Source organism: Mixophyes fleayi, chromosome 8, assembly GCF_038048845.1.
Source record: "Mixophyes fleayi isolate aMixFle1 chromosome 8, aMixFle1.hap1, whole genome shotgun sequence".
In the NCBI taxonomy this organism is placed as follows: Eukaryota; Metazoa; Chordata; class Amphibia; order Anura; family Limnodynastidae; genus Mixophyes; species Mixophyes fleayi.
The window spans coordinates 90,373,863-90,397,927 of record NC_134409.1 but is presented as its reverse complement, the minus strand read 5'-3'; the positions used below and the strand labels follow the sequence as shown (position 1 = coordinate 90,397,927).

The 24,065-nt window shown below is 35.7% G+C and overlaps 1 protein-coding gene across 1 annotated transcript; it reads left to right on the top strand.

Annotated features, from left to right (window-relative positions):
* Positions 1 to 204: 204 nt before the first annotated feature.
* Positions 205 to 22,315, top strand: EMP1 (epithelial membrane protein 1). The gene is made up of 5 exons (XM_075182876.1): positions 205 to 331; positions 18,914 to 19,024; positions 19,310 to 19,412; positions 20,585 to 20,728; positions 21,899 to 22,315. The coding sequence occupies exons 2-5, from the start codon at positions 18,947 to 18,949 to the stop codon at positions 22,051 to 22,053; spliced, it is 480 nt and encodes a 159-aa protein (XP_075038977.1). The 5' UTR covers positions 205 to 331; positions 18,914 to 18,946; the 3' UTR covers positions 22,054 to 22,315.
* Positions 22,316 to 24,065: the final 1,750 nt, after the last annotated feature.

Below are 24,065 nucleotides of genomic sequence, written 5' to 3'. Positions count from 1 at the left end.
CATCATCGGGCATGGGGCATGGTTTAGTCATTCATTTTTTTTTCCACCAAAAAAAACTAAACAAAAACTGTTACTGTGACTCAAGCTGTATAGAATGTATTATAGCCTTCAGCCTCCTCCCATAACTTGCAACTGTACGACTGCCAAAAAAAAGGGTGTAGCTGAATTTTTTCCCTGCTATTTCTTTGCAAATAGGTTCCTATAAAACACACACAGGCACCTCCCTAATTGCATCACAGAAAACATATAACTGTGAAATAACACTTTACAAGTATTGCCATTCACACTAAAAGGAAGAGAGGACTTCCAGACTCTGACCTGGTTATACAAGGTAAGCACTGCTGGGTATGGAAAAACATGTATTGCTACTTACAAAACTTTGTGAATGTTGGTGCAGGGTAGTTATATGGCTGAATGAACAGTGCTTAATAACTATCAAACGAACATCACCATATATATCTCATTTATAGAAGTTTTCACATTTTATAGGTGTTAGTTAATAAAAGCTGATTGACTGTTAAAATGAACTTATGATAGCACAAATTCCAGGACCTCTGGTGGCAAAGAAATTCTACAGGATCTGTTTTAATATAAATCTGGTGCAGGCAAGAATTGTAAAATATTTGTTTTTGAGTTGCTTTATGAACTGCAAATCAAGTTTGTACATAGAATAATTATTAGTTGCAAGATTAACATTGCCTACTAAACCAAAATATAACATTCCCCATTACACTTATTTTTAGCTTGTGAACAAGTTATTTTAATGATGAGTTTGTTAAGGAACCGGCAACATATGGTAAAGCAGTAATACTAAACAAATATTAACAACAGAAGATTTTGTGACTGTGTCTATAATCTCATAATTTTCTTTAAAAGATTTTTCATGGGACCCTTTTGCTTGCAGTTTAACAAGGCGGTGACCAGAACATGTGACACATAACATTATTAATGTAGTTAGACACATTCCTTATGATGTAACAATAAGTTCTTGTACCTCAGATAGTTTCTCAGCTGGTGTATGCTTTTGCCGGAAAGCATTAGGCTAGTGTCACACTTACGTTTTTCTAATCAGCATATTTTTTGCCAATTACAAACGCTAATTAAAAATGTAATAGCATTTTCATAAATGTCTGCAATCATTTTTTTATCTGCTCTGTGGAACACAGTGAGGATTTCTGTAAAGTGTTTCATGCGTGTCTAAGCAATTTTCTAAGCTGTTTTCAGAAGCTTATGACCTAACATAAAGATAAACATTTTTCAAGATGGACAATCAAAGGAATGTTGTGCTAATCTTGTTCTGCTCATTGTGATGGAGATGTTCCTATTTCTTCTATTGTGTTTTATTTCTTTGAGCGGATTCTCAATGCCAGGTGAAAACACTCCATGCAACATTCATGATGCTTAAAAAAAAACGCTAGTGTGAAAGCACTGAGCAGATGTGGTATACTGTAATAGAATTAATATTATAGCAGGACATATGCAACCATTTACTGTCATATAATATGCAGCGTACAAAATGCATGCTTACCACCAGCCTTAACATCGAATATTGTACTTCACATTTAGCACGTTTTGCTTCAGCTCAATATAGTACAGTACATCTACTAGCCTTCTAATGTGCACTATAAAAGCAGTGCAATATTTGCCATGATTGCAAATTAGAACACATGAAAAGTGGGTGTGGCCCAGATTACAGAACTACAGAATATAGGCTGGTCCCATGATGCTCTTTTTTGCAAAAATATTATAGTTCATTATATTTAATATGTTCACAATTACATTGTTAATTAAATTATCAGAGACAGAGAGAAAGCATACAGATAAAAATATTTGAAGTGTACAGTTTTAAGCTGGGAGAGTTTCTCCAGAGACCGTGGTTGGAGAATAGGACATTTATTGTTCACTGTCAGTATAACCGTAGCAAAAGAGGCTACTATTAGCCCTGCCATTTGTACTAGGAATACAAGTATATCAAACCCACAGTGTATCAAACCCATAACACAACACGCCTTCCATTGTTTGGTTACCCTCTCACATCTCTCACTGAATCAGTGGATGTTCAGTCATGGAAAATATCTAAAAAAATGATAATGGTCCATAAGTATTGGCTTATATATGGGTGTATATATATATATATATATATCAATATATCAGGGACAGAACTTAGCCGTGGGCAGACGGGGCTGGTAGTAGCCACAATTCATATGTATTGAAGTAGACTGGAGGGTTTCAATTCACTCCTCAAAATGCACACTATTGTTGTGATTCTCCTCGAACATAATTTAACCAGATGCTTGGTCATTTCTGACCAACTCTAGCTTGAATTTTTATTCAGGAATATAACTTAAAGCATTGGGTTTATATAGGTATGTGAAAAATATTTACATGTGCAGTGATAACATTTTAGCTTTAGGGATACAGAAATCTCGTTGTGAATATTTTCCTCAGAGCAGTAATGTCCCAGCAGACGAGAACATTCAGCTGTTTGTCATTTTGGAAAAGGATTTCATATGCAGCATTTAGTACAGGAAAACTACTATATATTTATATCTGTTATTTCTTAAACACCTACATATTATAATATTGTATAAAAAACATGAATGCATACTGAGGTCATCTATGGGACGCACTTTTTAGTGGATTTGACAATGCCTTTAAAACTCTGAGTAAAGGACCAAATGTGGTTTCTTTCTGACAGTGTCTGACATTAGATGAAAACAAAATAGGTTGGGCTGTTTAGGTTCTTGTGTTGCAATGTACAATGAGTCAGAGAATCTTCCAGCAGGGTGGGGTAGGCTGCTGGTGTGATATTTGACATTTGCTATCACACAATAGTAATAAGACATTTTCATGGCTTAACATTTTAACCATACTTATCCACTTAGAACAATATGAACTTGGAAATACCATACTTGTAAATGAAAGAGTACAATATAACGCTACACTTCTTTGCATTTTTACTTAAACTGAAAACCTTAGCAGTTTTGTAGCATGCAGTGTATTGAAGACAGAAGTAGTAAAAGTAGCTACCACTAAATAAATGAAACCGAGAATGACAAAATAATCACACAGGGTCTGCTGGGTATTATGAAAATAGCATCATGCGGAAACATAAATAAGACATATTTTCAAAATACATATTGATGGTGGACTACAGTATTTTAATACAATAACACAAATGCAACTATTTGATACGTTATTGCAAGATACTCTGTGTACGATCAATGTATAATCATTATACCATGTCCTCATTATTTTTATTCGATGATTTATGTACCATGCCCTGGTTGCAGCAAAGAATACAATTCCATCACAGATCTTTTATATAATATACAATATTCAAGTCATATAATAAAAGGGGGACAATTATACATCTGATACAATAAAATGGAAAAAATTTTTATATAATGCTGTCATTTTTATATATGACATTGTGTCATTTCCCAGTAGAGCTACAATTGTATTTGGTGCATGGGACACAGAGATATAAAGTAACTTGTAAAGAGTAACTGATAACTGGACTGAAACTGGGATCACGAGCACGTTTCCCCATATAGGCCACGCCCCTTGTGACTCCATTTTTATAGTATTGTCAGTGTCGTTCATTGAGGAATTTAGAGAAGGAGCTAAGAACAAGGTAGTGACCTATACAGAGCAGTTATAAGGTCAGATGAACCATCCACTTACAGATATAGTAAGTAAGAGGACATGTGTGGCACATGACAACAGAGACCTTCAGGCTTGAATGCTGTTTCCCATGGTGCAGAGTTCTAGTAGCTCAAATATTTTGCTGATGCACTTACTTAACATGTTTAAAGTCCAGCCACTCCTTTGAAGGGCAAGGTAATTGTCAATAAATACAATTGCCCTTCTGAGTGATCTCCTTCATCCTATGGTGGAGCATTTCAATCCTGGGAATGGAATGCTCCACAATGTCAATACATTTATCTATATGGCAATGTAGGTGACCAAATAGTTTGTTTTCATGTTAACCAATGTCATGGTCCCAGTCACTAGTTATGTAAAACTGTGGAATGATGCCTGATTATGTGCAGACACTTGTAGAATATACGCCAAGGGACATTATAGCTTCATTTGTGACTCACAAGTCCCAACACACTATGAAGACAAAGGGCTTGATTTACTGAGCTGCGGGTTTGAAAAAGTGGGGATGTTGCCTAGAGCAACCTATCAGATTCTAACTTTCATTTATTTAGTACCTTCTACAAAATGATAGCTAGAATCTGATTGGTTGCTATAGGCAACATCCCTACTTTTTCAAACCCGCAGCTTAGTAAATCTAGCCCAAAATGTCTTATCTTTTTGGCAATCACCTATTTAGCCAAAATAAAAAGGTTGCCAGATGTGTATATGTTATACTGTTTATGTAACAAACAATTATTTTGTTACTTTGCTTAATTCATTTTTGCGAACTGCATACTGAGTCAGGAAACATTGTTCAGAACTTGCAAGTGCTTTGTATTATTGATATAATGATTTCATGCTATAATATTTAAAATTAAATACCTTGATTGGCAGCCAAAATCTCAATCTTTATATCTCACTGCTCACACTTGGCTTTAAGTATCTATTTTGAGTATTAGGGTGTACAATTTGAGAATTATGTTTTGACAAGCATCAGGTGACAAAGAGTGGACTTAAATATGACAATTGCGGTGAGCTAGATTGGTTTTTGATACACTACTAGGCTGGAGTAGTATGAGATCAAATGTCTGCTGTGCTATTCTACTGATGGTAAATTATCCCAGTAGGGAAAATTGCAGTGTTAGCAGTTTAGAAGGTGAAATGTTTACGTTCTATTAATTAGAGGTCCCAATGTTTCATCTTTTTCCAACTCTGATGCACATTGAAATTGTATTTGTGATGTAAATATTTTTTTCAATAGATTTTAAAGTAAAACTCTCACATTTGCAGTATTTATCTCAGTGGCAAATGTTTTTATGTTCCCAGAGCTATGTTCTATATTGCAAAAAAGAACCAAGCTATTCTCCACAGCTATTATGCTGGCCACACTCATTTCAATTTTAGGCAACTGGCCCAGTATCCCCCTGAAATGACTGCAATATCTGATAATGAATCTAATGAAATTCATAGGATCATTATCAGACACATTGGTAAATGCAAACAGTAGATCACCATTTTAGCTCTGTGTCTGTTTGGTCTATGTGTCAGTCCACAATAATGCAGTAGTGATCCAGTAAGTGGTGAATGGTCAATTATGTGCTCAGTCGTGGAGAGTGCGAGCAATAGGATTGCAGCATGTGAGGCCAGATTTAGACTATTCAATCTGTCAAAACCTTGAAATCATCACTTACTAAGGAGAAAAGAAAGAATGCACAGCAGCCTGTATGGAAGTACATGTATTCATTTCAAAGGTTAAAGTGAAACCAATCAGGAATATATTCCATACTTGAATTGTGCATGTCAACAGCGTAGAGAACACACCGTGTATAATAAGGAGAGCTTTGCCAAATTGTGGGGGAGGATGTAGATACATTAGATGGTATGTGCTATTTGTGTTCATAGAAATATCTACACTCACATATGTACTCATATTTTCATATATGTAGAATCTCAGAAAAGTGTAATGTAGGATTTCAGTGTGCTCTAAGTAATAGGAGCAGGGAATATGGAAGAAGTGTGTGACCACACCCTTTGCAGATGGGTGTTGGTTCAGACCTATAAATATTAGGAAGTGTTCTGTGGAGCAACCGGCTCGAGCTGAGCAAACACATTAAGGGCGTGGAGTTATAGTATGAGTACAGAATGGATCTTTGCCAGCAGATGTACCCTAGACATTTCTGTAGATTTTCCACCTGATGGCTCCAATTTAATTAAACAGTACCATTCATTACATAGAAACAGACAAAGCCTTCCAATGTCATCATCTAACTTTAAGGCTCCCAAGTAAAATTTTCAACGCATGTAACTGAAGTACAGTGACTGACACTGAAAATCCATATCTGCTGCTAAAAATTAGCACAGATAGTTTTTTTTATAAAACTATTTCTGCATCTCACGCCAAAAGTAAAACCCTAATAGATCTACAACCAGGATGTATTTTATATGTGCTGATGGGATCAGTTTAAAGTTAGCAGGTTAATTTGCAGTTGCAATAACTAGTGTTTATATTATAAAGTCAATCAAGTGCAAAGAAACAGGCTCCTACATTATTACAGTTCCTCATGCCTGAAAATGTTCTGAAATAGGTAACTATTGTCTGCTCCTGGGTGATGTCAGCATTATCCAGATAATGTTGACATTAATGAAAGATTTGCAATTCCAAACTATAAAGGAATGAACTGTAGCCATAGAAAATTGTTTTTTTTTCTTCTATTTAAAGAAGTTGGGGAATTTTTAGCTGAAAAAATGCAACTGTCTAATACAACATTAAATATTAATGCTATTGGCTCAATAATGTAGTGTCAGCATATACATAGCACATTCTGTATGCTAGACCTGGAACAGAAGAGAAAGAGCATACATTTATAATATATATGCTGAAAAACAAAACTCTATTGTAGATCTATTTGCAGTCACATGCTTCCTGTTTATTTATTGGCATGTACTATTAGATTGGTATCTGTAATCAGGCAACAACTGTCACAACTGATTCTACAAACACACATGATTCCCAACTAGAGTAATTTAGATATTATTACTGTATGGATTACTATCTTGATATTAGGTTTTATTTAGAAGGTACCACAAAGGGTCCACAACGCCGTACGTAGGGTGATAAGTACACAATTACAAATTACGCATTGAACAAACAGTTACAATTAGTACATAATATGGATGTATATTGTGTTGCTTTTTTTTTGCCTTATCTTTTCTTTGATCAATTTAGTGTCAAATAGATTCCAGCTGGCCATACACTGGCCAATCCGTCGACTCAACTGTCAAGCGCCCAGATCACTGTCAGATTTGGCCATACCTGCACATAGACATTTATTGCCAAATCTGAAAAATTCAATGGTCAGATGCAATTATTGTCTCATAACATTTACCCTCAGCCTCATTTCACATCTACAACATCAGCCTAACTGGCTGCCCATATCACAGAATGTATGGACACCTTAAGAAAGCAAGTGTTTGTGTAATTGCTATGAGTTACTGAGCATTTGCACTGTAATGCTTTGTTAGTAAGTAATCAACAGTGTGTCTGCACACAAGAGCAGGCAGGCTTGCATCTATATTGGCTCTTTAAAAAATATGCTATCTGTCAAAAGTCCCAAAGAACAATCCAGTTCCTCTATTGAATTAGCTAAAACTTAACAACATTTTGTTTTTATGGAAAGTTGAACATAATTTCACATGTGTGTTAATAGACATCTAAGAAAGATTGTTATAATAATCACACCCTAGATAAGTATTATTTGGTATAATTTTTCCGACAAAGTAAATATGTTACACTCTTAATTATACTCTACAAGCCCTAGCATTGCTGATTATGCACAATACTTAAAAAGTCTCCACTGTACCCTAAAGGTGCCAATTTGCACCTGCACAAACTATGTTGAAATGTTAGGGATACAATTGCAATTCTTTTTGCATGCAGGAAAAATACTGCCTGCTGTTGCATGTAGCCCAAGAACACCGGACGGCTTTATTTTTACCCTTAACATTTAAAATCCACCCCACCCCCTGCCCCACCCTTAATAGCAACATGGTTTTGCAAAGATGCGTCTAAAGGATATAGGCACATGGAGTAGATCTATATATTTCTGGTAAAATGTAAAAATTAACATATCACATACTAACCATATTCCTTTTTAGTAGTAACAGAGAGTAGTTCACAAGTCCTTCACCAGAGCTAAGCACTTCTTCACTTTCTGAAAGTGGAGATCAAGGAAACTACTTTGGCTCCCTACAGTTTCAGAATTTGTGTAGAATGTCTCTGATTTAGATTCATATCTGTGTTTTCAATACATTTGTGAATAATTGAACAACTTATTAATTAACATTAGTTGGCCCATGTTTATAAATTATTAGCATAATAAGCACTAATTTTTGTATCTCTAATATATTTTATTTATTATTTCAAATATTATTTTAAATTCCAGCAAGGTAATAGCTTAATTTCCTAATACCAAATAGGCAATTGCTAGAACCAAACAGATAGAGGTGCATTCTAGAACAGTATTTTTGGGGAATAGATATTTTCAAACAAGATGGCAATACAAGACAGAAACCTCAGGTTTGATTATCAAATTAAGAGATGCTTATGCCCTGAACTTCATAGAGGTATAGTTTAGAAAAGTGCAGACATTAGGACTTCCTAAACAATAGTGCAACCCCAATACAATACAACATCATTGTGTCTAATATTCATAAGAATGCAGCCTATTAAGTCCTAAAAACAAATATCTCATGAATGATATCAGGTTTCGTAAATATTACTCAAGCAGATTCACATTGATGTCACAATCTTTTCAGCAGCTTCTACAAGCGATGTCTCTAATGTGTGAAGGTGACTGGTTCACAGTTCCACGTAGAATAGCAGCTATTTTATTCGCTCACAGCCGTGTTGCTGGGGGATTTTTCTCTGTGTTTTTTCCTTTCTGGATAACCCCACAATTTCATGCATGTGCTGTGAACCTATTAATTGATTGAGCAACTTCCATTTCTGCATAGTCAAGAATGTGGCAGTAACTTGTATCCTGGATGATGCAGATTTATGGTAATTATATTTAAGTAAATAAAATGAACTTATATGTTCATTTTATTTACTTATCTGATCTCTATTTTTGACATGGAAAAAAACCCTTTTTAATTAGCCATCACCAAGATCCATATAACCAATGACATAAATGCGTGAGTATTATTGTTTCCTTGCACATAATGGTCACAACAAAAGAAAGTTTTTAATGTTGAATATTTGTTTAAGATACCTGATGCATTTACCTGCCATTTTAACTGTGACTGTCTATGTAAATATATATTCTTTATTTCTCTTCTTCGGAAACTTTAATAAAAATCTTTTTGAGTTAAATAAATCAAAGTTATTAAAAGAAGAAGAATCCCTAGATTATTATCTCACTGGTGAAATGGGTTTTAGTTACATATCTGCTCTTGGTTCCCTTTATTTTATTTCTTCAAAACACTTAAATAAACACTTAAATAATGTAATAGAATCAAATAATTTGTTAAGAAAGTTCAGTCAAAAAAGAAAGTTACTGTGAAGAAACAGTAAGACAATAGCACATTTGTTTAAACCCTCTTGCCTAATACTGCCACAATAGTAGATGTGGTCATAGCTGAATTGCTGATACACATGCACTATTATGAGGAAAATGTGAAACATCCACTGTGAGGTTAGTTTGGGGGAATGGTGCCGTCAGGTTTTGCGATACTTGCCAACTCTCTCGGACATTCCGGGAGAGCATTTTGCGAGAGTCTCACGGCTTCCGGGAAGAGTGTCCCGCATCTGGCAGAATTAGGTCCAAAACGGGAATCACAGCGTTTGGCCCCGCCCCTACTGGCAAATGACGTGTTTGTGTCATTACATCACGGGGGCGGGGCCAAAATGACACGAATTTTGGAGTCCCGCCCCCATCACACCCACCTCCCCCGGCAGGCTCCCGGAAGCCAACTTCAGCAAGTTGGCAAGTATGAGTTTTGCAGAACGTAGCGATCATGCACTAGTAAAAGTTACCCCCTTATGCTGGCAAAACACAGCCAATATTGGGCAATAGGACTGATATTGCAGGTTGGAAAAATGGCAATGATGCCTGATAATAATCTGACTCTAACAGCTAAATAGGCAATTTAAGACTGTATGTGTGTGACTAAATCACATAGTAATCAGACCGCGCGGCCATGTAAAGCCATGTAAGGCTATATACAACAATAGCACTGACAGTGGGTGGAGTGCTTTTTCCTTATATCTCACCCACCAATACACAATTTTGTTGTACATTCACTTGTCATGATATTAATGTAATAGTAGATATTCCTGGAATTATTAATCTTCAGCAGGAAATGTACTTTCCAGAATGCATGTATTTATATTTAGCGGTATTGGTTTATTTTATCCTAACATAAAACTTTACTAAATTGTTAATTGTGTGAAGAGCCTGCAGCCTGCTTGCATATCATGTAATTAATAGATTGAATAACTTATGACTCCACTGTTAGTCTATTGTTACAAGTAATTGCAATGAAAAGGTAAATTATCATTGCCTTTTTGCAATTTCAACTGAATTACTAAACATGTATTTACATTACATTGTCTGTGAACTACTGAACAGTAGACCTCTCCCATTAACTGATAAATTAACCAAGTATGAAACAAAAACTCTATCTTTCCATGGGCTTGTTCACACATATGTGAGAAGTAAATGGGTAAATAAATTAAAAAATATTACTATGTACTTTTCATGCATTTGGAACATTAAGGCATAATACTTATGTTATACTGCTCTGTAAAATTGTAAAGATGGTATTAAAATTCTAACATGCAGTGGTGGATCAGTTGGATTTTTTTTTTTGTATTTTCATATGTTTATTAATGTGAAAAGAGAATTACAAATTTTCTAAAACGCACCATTTTGACTTGATAATAGTACAGTAACCAAATGTATTTTGGATTTATATATATATATATATATATATATATATATATATATACAGTTGGTTACACTATATATATATATATATATATATATATATATATATATATATATCCATTGCACAATATCTGCACCCTTTAAAATTTGGCGTGAGGACCACTTGGGGAATCAATTGTGCTTAAGTGGTACACGAATGTGAAACATCTGTTTGTCATTTTATGCCCTTATCTAAAAAATTTAAATGGCTGTGACAAGTTTAGTTGTGGAAATCAACATAAAACTACTAAGATTTGAGTAATGCCTCGGGCCTTTTTACCTGCTGAAATAAAGTGTATTTTACAAAAATCAGTATTAGCATTAAAAATGGTGACCATGTGTTTGCTAAAATTAGTCTTTAACTCAAACAGCCCCAGGTGCTTTTCTGTCATTTCAAAGATAAAAGTGAGATGCCTGAGGCCACTGTATAGTGAGTGTTTCTGACTTCCACAGAGCAGCTGAATCAGGATACATGACAAATTACAAGCTGACCATTTTTATAGTGAAGGCTGAAAGAAAATTAAACTGTCCCTGTTCTCTCTGCTGAAAGGGTGAAAATCATGTTTTTAAGTTTATTGTAAGATACTCTTACTAAGGTCTTATTTACAGAACTGTATTAATAAATGACATATCAGGCAGTGGTGGAATAAGCATTGCTGGGCCCATATCAAAATCTGGCTAAGGGCCCGACATTGCTGTTGTAGCTTCCCAGGCGCCTTTTTAGAGCAGAGAGGGGGCCTTGGGCAGATATGCACCTATACAAAGTAGTGGAACTACCGTTGGTGAAGGCGGTGCGGCCGCTGCAGAGCCTCGGACTTCTGTCTCCATAGTGGCGGCTACTCCTGCACCCACGGTTCCGCCACTGATATCAGGGCAATCCAACTAAGTCCCCCAGGGTACTTGCTGGTTTAATTTGAAGTATACACTTGCTGGCAGAGCAATTAATGCCCTATTATTGTCCCTTGACCTATTAGTGTCTCACACACCCATTTTTAATTTTTCATAGTGTTGCCCAACTCTGAGCACTGATATCCTTTTCTATACACATTATAAGATCTCTATGTCTACCATATCCCCCTAGACAGCAGAATAACCAGACTCCTGAATCCAGCTGTATCTCATTAATATTAAGATGTTACTTGGAAGGGATGACTTCATGAAAAGAGATAGTTTGTTTAATAAAAAATCATCTCTGGCTATTTTTGCAGACTGTTTTTTTGTGCCAGGCTTTCAACACTGTATAGCCTCTCTGAAAAGCACTCATGGAACTGAAATACTGCATACATACAAAATGTTGACTAAACCATATTACAGATGTAGCAAACTTTAACTAGACATCTAATGCTTTGAAATGAACGATTTGTTGAGTTAAATGTCAATTTAAAGTTTGCTACAGCTGTATGCTAAATGGTGGCTGGAATAATGGTGAAAGTTTCACTATTCCTGGTGTGTTTGAAGGAAGCAGCAGTGATAAGGACTCACCCAGTCACCTTAGTGTGCTCAAAGTTATTTCAAGTGTTTATACCTGACAGAGGTTTGTAACCTCACTCCATTATTCATAATTCATAATCATTTAGTATAAATATGTCAAAATTTGGCAATTTTGTCTTGTGAATAATCACAATGCTTACACATCCCCGTACTTCACAATCTGCATTTCTAAATGGTAAAAAAGTCATATATATTAAATATAGTCATTTAGTTTACTGTAATTATTAACTCAATCATCTCACCTGTACATGTCGACAAATTTGGTTATTTTCTGGTCAAACATTGGACAGTGTATCTTCAGCCAAATGATTGCTCTAAAATATTAAAATTAGAACTGATTGGATTTGGTAAGAAAGAATGGAAACTCCAGTAAGCTGATAAACCTCATTGGCACATGTTTGAGGTTATCAATTGATCCAGGAGAGAGCTGGAAGAGCATGTCTCCACCTAGAATAACAGAATCTGTCCAACGTGGCTCTCTATTTTAGTGAAATAGTTCCAGATTGCATAATGAATGCTCTGTATCAGAGTGGCTGCCCTGAATGCCTAAGGGAAACGAGCGGCAGGTTAATTGATCATTTCTTGCTTGACTTAGTGATAATGAAAATAAACTCTTTTGAATTCTTATACCAAGATTACTCAGATCTGGTCAAGTTCTTCCAACAAGTAAAGTTTTCATAATCTCTCTGTGTGTAGGAAATATAACTTGATACTTTACATTTTGTTAGCTCTAAACTCTGCTACCACAGTCTCATTATAACGCCACATGTTTTCTGTGCATGTGAAGAGAGAAGACCTGTGAATCATAGTTTCTTAACATGTCACCTGAGGCTGTCTCCATAATGTTGTAACATGTTTCTGTGCTACTACTCAAGCCAAGTAATCTGCCTGCCCAAGCATGTCAAAATAGACGTGAAGATAAGCAAATCCTACCAATTGGAATAATAAGGGAGGTTATACACAGTGCTGTTTCCCACAGAGTAAAGAGTAATATTCTATAGGAAAGCTGATTACTCAATCCACAGCAAAAATAGCACATGGGGAGTGCCAGCAGTGTGGTGTTCCCAATTTGTGATCAATTACAGCACATTTACATTCATGTATCATTCTTGGTATTAATACATATGTATGTGAATGATTTATAATGCTTGGCATATAGATCATATGATTTGGTAATCTTTACACAATGTTGTTCACAAGGAAGATTTATCACTAATTTACAGACCTATATCACTGGACAAACTTTTATGTGTAATTAATTTGTGTTTTTACAGGGTACAAATTATTTATGACACTGAGCATGATACTGAACTCAATTACGGCTCGGCTATACAGTGAGAGGTTCAGAATAGTTGGATATTTTTTAACTTTGCACATGCTTTGCAAAGCATAGATCACTTTATTTTCAAATCTGGTCAAAATATATTGTTAGGCAGAAATTTCAACAGTGCAATAAGTTGTATGTGCAGGTATGAACACGCATTACATATCATTGTTTAGTATAAGAGAATCAAATGAGCAGTGACTATTTTTAGTGAATTAATTTTGATTTAATCAGTAGAGTTAGTGAGAAATATATGTAAGCAGGGCTTAGACATAACATTGTTCAGAGCACATGGGAGTCACACGTGTTTAGGTTGCAAACAGGTGAGCATACCACAACCACTAAATCTAAGAACACCATGCATGTCCTCTGTTAGGCACTGTCATCTCCTTAGCTACTAGAGTGAGACATATGCCCATTAGCGAGTGTCTATCTCTGAGGTTTTTCACACTAGACATGCTCAGATACACAACTGCAGATATTCAGACCGGCGGCTTTTTGCCACTTACGACTCCTTACACCAGAAGAGGCATGATGGGGGAGAGAAGGTTTTTTATGCATGGGAAATGCAAACTATGGGGTAAATGTATCAACTGTCCATTTTTTTTCAACTCGCCGCTATTCGGCAAGTTTGCAGTGAAAATTTAAAGCGGCAATGGCTTTAAACACAAAACAATGCCTTTAAAGCCATTGCCGCTTTAAATTTTCACTGCAAACTCGCCGAATAGCGGCGAGTTGAAAAAATAGGCAGTTCAGGGCCGCACGCAGGGGGGTTTCTTGGTTTCCAGAAACCCCTCCCCTCCGCTACCGAAGTGCCCCACATAGCGTCACTGTACTATATAGCAGCCGGGGCGCTGTCAAAGAAGCGTCCGCTGTCAAAGAAGCACCACCGCGGACGCTTCTTTGACAGCGCCGCAGCTGCTGTATAGTACAGTGCTGCCGAAACGGAGCTGCTGCACATGCGCGGGCTCTCTCGCTTTATTTTTTTATGTTTTGTTTTGTTTTTGGGTGGGGGGGAACTCCCCCTAAAAATCCTGCGTGCGCCCCTGCAGTTGATACATGTACCCCTATGTGCGTGTTCAAGCAATTGCATACGGTTTCTGACTGAGACGTAGTCCTAGTGTAGTGTTAAAGTATATAGGTAAAATTAAAACTGTTACTAAATTTTGGCACATCAGTGATAGTCCTCTTCCACACATCTGTATCATACAATGCACTTATGTATAACTGGCTAGACTACTGCAAAGAATGTTTAGTAGAGGGAGGAACAACCCTAATCCTAGATGTATTACTTGTGTTATTGTGTTGGTGCTCATTTCACACATAATATTTGCAATGAGTCACAGCCTTTGTTATAATCAGACATGTCAACACCCTTCTGCACTTATGATAGACACTTAGGGCCTGATTTTGAGTTAGGAGCAAAGCAAAGAAAATGAGCAAATTAGTTTTTGTAAGTAGCACACAAATACTTTATAGCTTATTTTTACACTGAAATTAAAGTTGACCTGTGACATGCCCCACCACAATTATATATCTGCCCCATCATTTTAAATTTGCCTCCCCCTTTAATGCAACATGGTTTTGCCAAGGTGCAAATTTGCTCCTTTTTTTGCTTTGCTCCTAACTCACAATCAGGCCCATAAAGTATTGAACAGCAGAGCACAGATTTTCTTTGAGAATTTGTTTAAATGTTTGTGTTTAATTTACTAAGTGTGCAAAGTCAAAAGCAGACATTTTAATTTTACATACGTCAATATAGTCATATATTTTCTTTTATTTTCTATAAAATATATATGTATATGTTATATGTATTTAAGATTTATGTTATTATATGTATTCTTGAAACCTGACAGCATAAAAACATTTTACCTGAGTGAGTGGGTGAAAATATACGATACCTCTCTTGTTCTAGTAAACATAATTATATTGTTTACTCAAATACTTGAACTCTGAAAACATTATATATGCATTCATGAAAGACAATATAAGTTGCTTTATTTGTATTGTACCTATAGATTTCTATTAAAATGAAGACTTTCTGCCCTGTGCCAGTCAGTCCACACCCTGTGGAATGGCCTTGGCGAGCTCTTACAAAAATGACTGGCCTAGCCCCAGAAGAGATTCAGGCTTAGGTGCGGTCTCTAGTGTTGCTTTAACTCTTGTAAATACAAGCCCACAAACAAATGTATAGTTAATGTATCTATGATGTTACGTTATCAAGTAAAAACGTAAAATTCACAAACTGTTCAGCTTTTAAAGGCACTCCAGCTGCTAATGTTTAAAAAGTGTGTATCTGAAAGGCTAGAACTTTCTATATACAATGAAGCAATTGTGACTATAAAAATGGACCATATGTGTTAACATAATAAAATGCATTTTATTCCTTTTTTAAAGTTATTTTCTTTGGGCTTAAAATTAAAGTCTTTTTTTTACTTAAGAGCGTTGTTTTGTCTCTATAATCAGCCAACAATCCTTTACTTTTAAACAACTAAAGCGATGTAAAATATATGATATTGTAAGGTAAAGTTGTGCTATTATGTTATCTGAGATGTGACAAAATCTCTTATTACTGTAGGCTCCAAAATTTGAAAGCATTTATTACTATTACATATATTCTAACATCTTTGGTTGTCCGCTAACATCTCCATAATGCTATATTTGCATAGCACTGCTTTTTTTACCTTACACCCCTTGGCAATAGTTCAAGTTCAGAATGAAACTTCTTATTAGTTGAAACAGGAAAGGACAAAGAGCAGCCAATCTCAGTAGGCCAATAATGGTAAAACCACAATTTTATCTTTCAGATAGCAGGAACAAACAAAATAAGTGTTTGGCTTGGCTTTGATCCAGTTTGCTAAATATTTAAATGGTTCTACTTAGTGCTAAAATCATGACCTTTCTGTGATACATTTATTTACTCATCAAACAACAGCCTGTGTTGATAGTTTTACCATGCTTTTGAGTATAGGCTTTTTGTGAATTGACTTATGTAAGATATATAGGGGTAGATTCAATTCCCTGTGCTGTTCTTTAGAGCAACGCAGCCTGTGCACTATTACCATTACTACGGTAATAGCTGCACATTATTATTGTTACTACAGTAATCTTTCCGCTGATTTTTGTCATGAGAAATTTGAAATTACCATAGTAACGCTAATAGTACATGGGCCGCGTTGTTCTAAAGAACAGAATGGGGAAATTGAATCTACCTCGTAAAGTATAATAAATAAATAGATACCTAACAAAATTCTCTGAAGAGCTAGATAAAGGATAAAGTAGTGTCATTTAAGGTATACCCCCTGTTTACACTATGCAAGCAGTCACTTTGTAAGTTGAGCCAATATTCTTGAGAATGCAGCTTATCAATTCACTAGGAACTAGTAACCTCAGTTACAAAACGATGTGCCTAGTTCAATAGTTCCTAGTGAATCGATAAGGTGCATTTTCATAAATGTTGGGTTGACAAGCATATTTAAAGTGCAAATTCTTAATGCCTGGTATGTGACATGAACAAGTCATATTTGATATATATTTCCAGAACATGGGTCCAACTATCATGTAACTGTTGATGGTGATGGCTTTATTTGCTGATACAAAGAAAAACAAACATTACAATACTTGATCCACATATAAGTGGTCCACACATTACAATACTTGGTCCACATATATGTGGAATGAAAAACTGGGGTACATTAGCACTAGAAACCATTGATCTCAATGGCAAATGCACCTATACTACACATATGAATTCCTAGTGAATGGAGAGTGAAACTTCAGAAAAATTCTTAATAGGGATCAATGATCCCTAACATTAGATGTGTTCAAGCTGCTCTTAACATGTGTTTGTACACATTGCATCATGGGCATCTGAAATGCACAGTTCTGTTCATTACTGTAAAAGTCCTTCACTTGTGTATTTGTCCCGATATTAACCTTGACATTATGCAGAGATTTGAAATAAAAATTGTGAATTATGACTAATGACTACCTGCTGCCATGTTACTTGAAAATTGATTTGTAATATTTAAATAGTGATTCAAGCAAATTGAAGGAAAACTACGGTTTAAGTTTCAGAACTTTAACCTCTTTGACAAATAAGGTGCACATCTTAAAATGTCTTCTGCCCCAAGTCTGTTTTGTTCATTGCTGGGTAACCAAGTAAATAAGTAAATACAACATATATAAACACACAACAAGCCATTGGGATTGGCTGTGATATGAAGAGAGCAAAGATGACATCACCTATCTACACGTTTATGGTAGGAGGTGTGTCTGCAAGCCAAACATACCTATGATGCAGTGATACCACCTCACCCATAAGGACACTCCTTGAGGTTGCGTATTCAGGAATATAATGGCAGAAACTAGATCTGAACCAACATTCCTTCTCTAGCTGATATTATATATGTTAATAAATGCCTAAGTATTTATGCATCCATGTGTTATTATTTATTCCTCTCCACCGCATTACCTTTCACCCTGTTTCTCCTATTTTCCTCCCACATTCATAGAATTTTCTGTTTATGATCCTCTTTCCTGTCTACCACTTGCTTTCATTGTCTAAATTGCAGTAAATAGATAAAAGCTAATTTGTGACTAGTTGTTGTTGTAAGTGACGCACCTAAATGTAATGTTAGTAAATGAGTCCTTATAACTCTATATAATAACATTACATTATAAGGTTTACATCACTAATTTTGGTGTTAGATATGATGTTACCACTTTCAATATTCCTATATTTATTGCAATGTGTAAAAATGCCTCTGAGGACATCAGATTTGTCTGAATGCTTTCATATTTATTGGTAAAGAAGTAAATAGCTACAGGGTCTTCCTTTTTTGTTTAATTGAATTATTCAGTAAAGTTTGTGACTGAAGTCAGCAACATGTTGGCCTTATTAATTATTACAGAGACTAATGAAGTGTACTGATACGTATCAGAGACGTAGTACACTTTAAAAATACATAGTAAAGGCTTCTCTATTAGTCTAAGAAACTGCCACTGTGAATTAAAGTTCATATCCCTTAAGAAACTTACAACTGCCTCCAATAAATATCATATATTTTTAGTATCGGCCTGTGGGTTTTTGGGTAAGGTTGCAGCAATGTGTGACTGAGCAAAGATGTACTAAAACAGACACTGATGACTGCACCGAATTTAAGCCCTATAGCAGTCTACTTAATAAAGTAGCTAAAAACCCATTTGAACATTTAGAGCAGTCACCAGTGTGTTTTATGCTGCATATTTTTTCTTTTAAAGTCAGCTCAAGTATGTTGCCTTGTTACATGGGATGTAGGACAAAAGGGAAATTTGATCATGTAGGACAAACTAACATGGTCTTGTATGTGAACTATAGTAAGAGCAATTACAAAATAACATGTTTGTTCAGTGTTTGTGTTCCACACACAATTGGGATTTAATCGCTTCATTTGTATTACAACGTTTCAATCTTATCTCCTTCTAGGATCTCTTGTGCCATCCCCAAAAATATACCAACATGTTGGTCGTCATGGCTGCCATCGTTGTGGTTCATATTGCCACCACCATAATGCTCTTTGTCGCCACCATCTCCAATGTACGTATTGAAGTAGGGATACAATACATTTGCTGCTCTTGGTGTTGATTACTTTTTAGATATTGCAATATACTGTAAGTACTTATAAGATGTATTATTCCTAACACCAAGTGTGTAGGAAGTTAGTATATAAAGGTTACCACCAGTATACAATAAATATTCGGCAGTAAGGACTATAATGCTAACAGTTCCTTGAAAACAATATATTGAATTGTATGTAATACAAATGACAGATATATTATATACATGTATGTCATTGCACTTTTTGTGGTCATTTTGTTTTAGGTTTGGATGAAAAATAGTAATGGGTTAATATCAACCGGTATCTGGCAAAATTGCTCGGATGGGACATGTGTCAGCATATTTAATGGCATGAGTGATGAGAACCGTAAGTTATTATTTATTTATTTATTTGTGTAATTGTTATCTCATCAAACAATTGAACACACTTCTGCTTGTTTAGTACCCTGGTACAATCTACAATGATGCTCCCAGTTTAACTGGTGAACACTCAGCCTTATTAACCACTCAAATCATCTCAGTTGCAACACACCTACAGCACTGCCAGAGATCAAGGCACAGTTTATAAATGAAAACACATCTACAGCCACAAAAAATACCAATGATATTAAAATGTATAAACGTGACACAGAAAATAAAAATAGCCCCATTGTCCCTTTATTTTTATCACTTATTGAAAGCAGAAAAAGTAACAGTTCTAATATAGTTATAGTAACAGGCATAATTTTAAAGTGACCTTTTACTTATGCCTATATGAGCATTCCTCTCTCCAATCCCACAAATGTACAAAAGAAGCATCGGTATGGAGGGTGAAGGGGGCAGGCACCTTTGAATACCCACGGCTGTCAAATAGGTGTATTCACATTGAAACAAAATGCTCTGCATCCACCTTTTCTATGGTTCATAAATGACCCTTACAGTCTACTTTTACTAGCAGGTAAACACTGTGACTAATACTGATCCTGCGTAAGATCTAGGCAACGCCATGGGTTAGCTGAGTTACATCTGTGTAATGCAGCAGTTATACATACATACATATAAACATAATCAATATACTTCATAGCTCTCAAGCATCCCGATTTAGACAGGACAGTCCCGACTTGAGGGCTCTGTCCCCCATCCTGATCGGGACAGTTTTGTCCCAATTGGTGGGATAGAACGCACCCCATCCTGGTGTTGTCTGCAAAATAGTTGTGAGATTTGATACATACTTGCATAGAAGATGTCCCCATTTACTTATTCCTAGGTACCAAGAGTTCCTAAAAGTCATTATGAGTCATATCAGTAGTGCATATACCAGTAGTGCATAAACAGAGTTGGATGAAGGGGGGCACAGGGAGCACGGACCAGGTACTCCAGTTCTCCAAAAGATACATCATTTGGCCCAAGCACTTAAGACATAGAGGCCCCTATGGTCCAAAATGACTAATGTATATATACATTAGAACATGGGGCTCCCCAGTCTTAAGTGTCCAGCTCTGTCTATAATCCCAACTGTTCCCATTATAATCTGCCACTTCTACAAATGCTCTCTTTCAGAGGCTGCTATGAAGGCAGTGGAAGCTTTCATGATCCTGGCCATTATCTTCTGCTGTTTTGCCCTGTTTTCATTCATTGGACAGCTCTTCATGCTGGAGAAAGGATGTCGCTTTTACATCACAGGAGCTTTGATGCTTTTCTGCTGTAAGTATACTGTGACTAGGTGCAAAATGTACTACTGCATACAAATAAAACTAATGATAAGCTACTAAGAATTGTACATATTGTCATGCACTTGGCCAATAGAATAGATTTTGTTCCATATTGATGGATATTTAATATAGCCAGCAGTTGATGAGCTGAAACTATTATTTAAAAAATATTGCTACAATACAGAAAGACAGAAATGTATGCAAATAGTCCTGACAAACAAAAAAAACTGGGATGCTGCTATAAGAATTGACTTTTTGACATCTTACAATATCACACCTAATGAAAGGATCATCTGAAATTCATAGTATTACTCAAATATATGCTCTACGATACATATATTGCACAATAGGAAAATCTTTGGCTGTTTTACTGTGTATGATGAGTGAACCTTGACTGGTGAAGCCACAAGTCATAAGCTTTCCAACACCTAGGGATATATTTACTAAACTGCAGGTCTGAAAAGTGGAGATGTTGGCTATAGCAACCAATCAGATTCTAGCTGTCATTTTGTAAAATTGACTAAATAAATAACTTGAATTTAATTAGTTGCTATAGGCAACATCTCCACTTGTTCAAACCCGCAGGTTAGTAAATATACCCACTGGAATGCAAAAGTTACAAAGTAAGCGATTTAAACCGTTTAACAGAAACTCCCAGCTCTAGTAATGTTTGCTTTAAAAGGTAACTCCACTCTAAAATAATATTGCTTCATGAAAATCATTTTTGAGTACTACTACTTGCTGGAATTTCTCTTGAAACTTGAAATTAGATTTCTGCCTGAAATTGCCTTTTGAAATCACAGAACAACTCTCTTGCTGCAGTTTGACAGATATGTTGTATGTCATTGACATTTCGAAGCAATAAATGTATCAACAGACAACAGTCAACCAAAAAAGTCAGTTATTCACAACATGTCTGTCAAATTGCAGCAGCACAATTTTTCTGAAGTTTCAAAGGGCAATGCAAGACGTCTCATTTCAAGTATCATAAGTCATTTAAGTAAGTTACAATACCCAGCATAATGATTTTTTTGGCCAAACCCATTTTTAGTGTGGTTATCATTTGAAAGAATTTTTAAAGAAATGTGATAACATAGGTTAAAATTGTGAGCTAAAAATTCAATGAACAGACAGTTTATTGTACATTTTTTCTCCTTTATAGGGCTCTGTATTCTTATTGGAGCTTCTATCTACACAGCCAGATTTGCAGCCCAGACTACCACATGGTATCACGCATACTGCTTTATTTTGGCATGGATCTGTTTTTGCCTCAGCTTCATACTTGGAATCCTTTATATGATCCTGCGGAAGAAGTAATCATGCTATAGTTATATACCAACCCCACAGCCTGTGAACCTTAGTTTCAAAAGAAACCCCGAACTGTTCCATCATAATGTTACAGACACAAGCGCAAATACTGTGGGTCAGCTTTATGAAAGTCACACAGAAAAGTTACAGTGCTTTTAAAATAGCTGCCCCCATTTGAAAGAAAAATTTGGACAGTGGGGAGGTCATCATGGTCAGGCAAAACAAAAGTGTTCAAAGAATTTTATGCGTGACTAAAAAAGTTAAAAATTGGGATTTACTTGTGACTTGATTTAAAAGCAGTCTTTTATTATTTTAATTTATTTGAATTGTAGTTCAAAAGGATTTTAGGTGCAACGGCTGTTTGCTAGGTTGTGTTTTGGGGACATCAAGTGGCATGCTCTAAGTACTGTATGTTCAGAATACAAGACCACTTATTGCCAAATGGATCACGTGGTCCTTTAGACAACCAAGCAGTGACTGTATTTTGGATACTTGTACCCGTGTTTTTTTAAATAAATATAAATATATATATATATATATATATATATATATATGTGTGTGTGTGTGTATATATATATATATATATATATATATATATATATATATATATATATATATATACACACACACACACACACACACACATACATATTAGATAGCATTGTTAAAATATACATGACATTATATAAGTCTCATTTGCTATCATATAAACTAACCCATTTCTCCAGGTCAGTGCTGTATGTAGTTTAGCAATAGTGAATACTTTACCTGATTTTAGATTTACTTACTGAAAGATGAGTGCTGGTGCTGCTTATTGTGAAATATAATCAACCTACATAATAGTGTCATCACTGTCATGTAAAACGAAATTATATTTCAACTTTTGATTTCCAGTATAAATTGACTCCGTATTCCAATATTGTGTTCCTATTGTGCCTTAATTGCAAACAAAATTTGTCAACAAGGACAGTTGATGAAAACATTAGTTATTTTTGAATGACTCAACCTATGTTTAAGTGATACAATGATAAAATCATAACACATGAGATTTTCTAAGGAAGGAGTGTTGTACAGTAAGTGCATCATTTAGAGCTAGGAGTACATTCAGTTATAAGGTGCAATTTTGCCACTTGCCAATTTTTTTTTCTTTTTAATTTGCTTATTTTTGACATCAATCATCAAATAAAGTAAGAAACAATTATCAGTTAATTTTGGACAACAAGCAAATAAAAAAAATAAAACAAAAAATGTATAAATTACAATATCACATACATGTTATGAAAATAAGAATTGAGCATAAACATTTGGCGTTGGGTATCTATAGTGAGTAAAATGATCTGGTCCAGTGAAGTTAGGTACTATAATGAGGTGCAATAGATTGAATTCTATCACATAACGTCTAAACCTTAATATAACCCCTGAGATGTGGCAAGGGAATGGTACAATGTTGTTGGGTGTTGAAGAGGGGGGGAGGGTGCTGGAAGGGAAAGCTAAGGTGAAAGGGATGGAGGAAAGGGTGAAGAGGGGTTAAGGTTGTAAAAGGAGGAAGATGGGGGGAGTGAGGGAGACAAAGGGATCCAAGGTGAGAGTCCACTCGGGATGGGATGACCTGCACCAGTACCATTCCAAGCTAGAAAAGAAACGTTGTGTTAGAAGAAAGAATAGAAGAAGGGAGAAATTCAAGTGTTTAGAGATGAGGATAGAGCTCACCTGATGCCTGGTAAAGGAGTGTGATGGAATGTGTACCAGGAGTGCCCCTTGGCAAATTTAAAATGCGTGGACAGATTTACATTTGGAAGGAGAGTGTGTCCTTGCTCCACTCTGCATCGCACTGTTAAAAAAGGTGCCTTGATTTGTGTGCTACACTCATAGATGGCTGTTTTTTTCCCAGCATGCAAATTACATTTGCACTCTTGCATTACAGCATGGCTTGCCCCAGCGCAAATTTAAACCCTGTAGCTGAATTTGCTCCTAACTCTAAGTGAGGCCCCAAATGTCTAGGAAGAATTTATGAGGCTGAA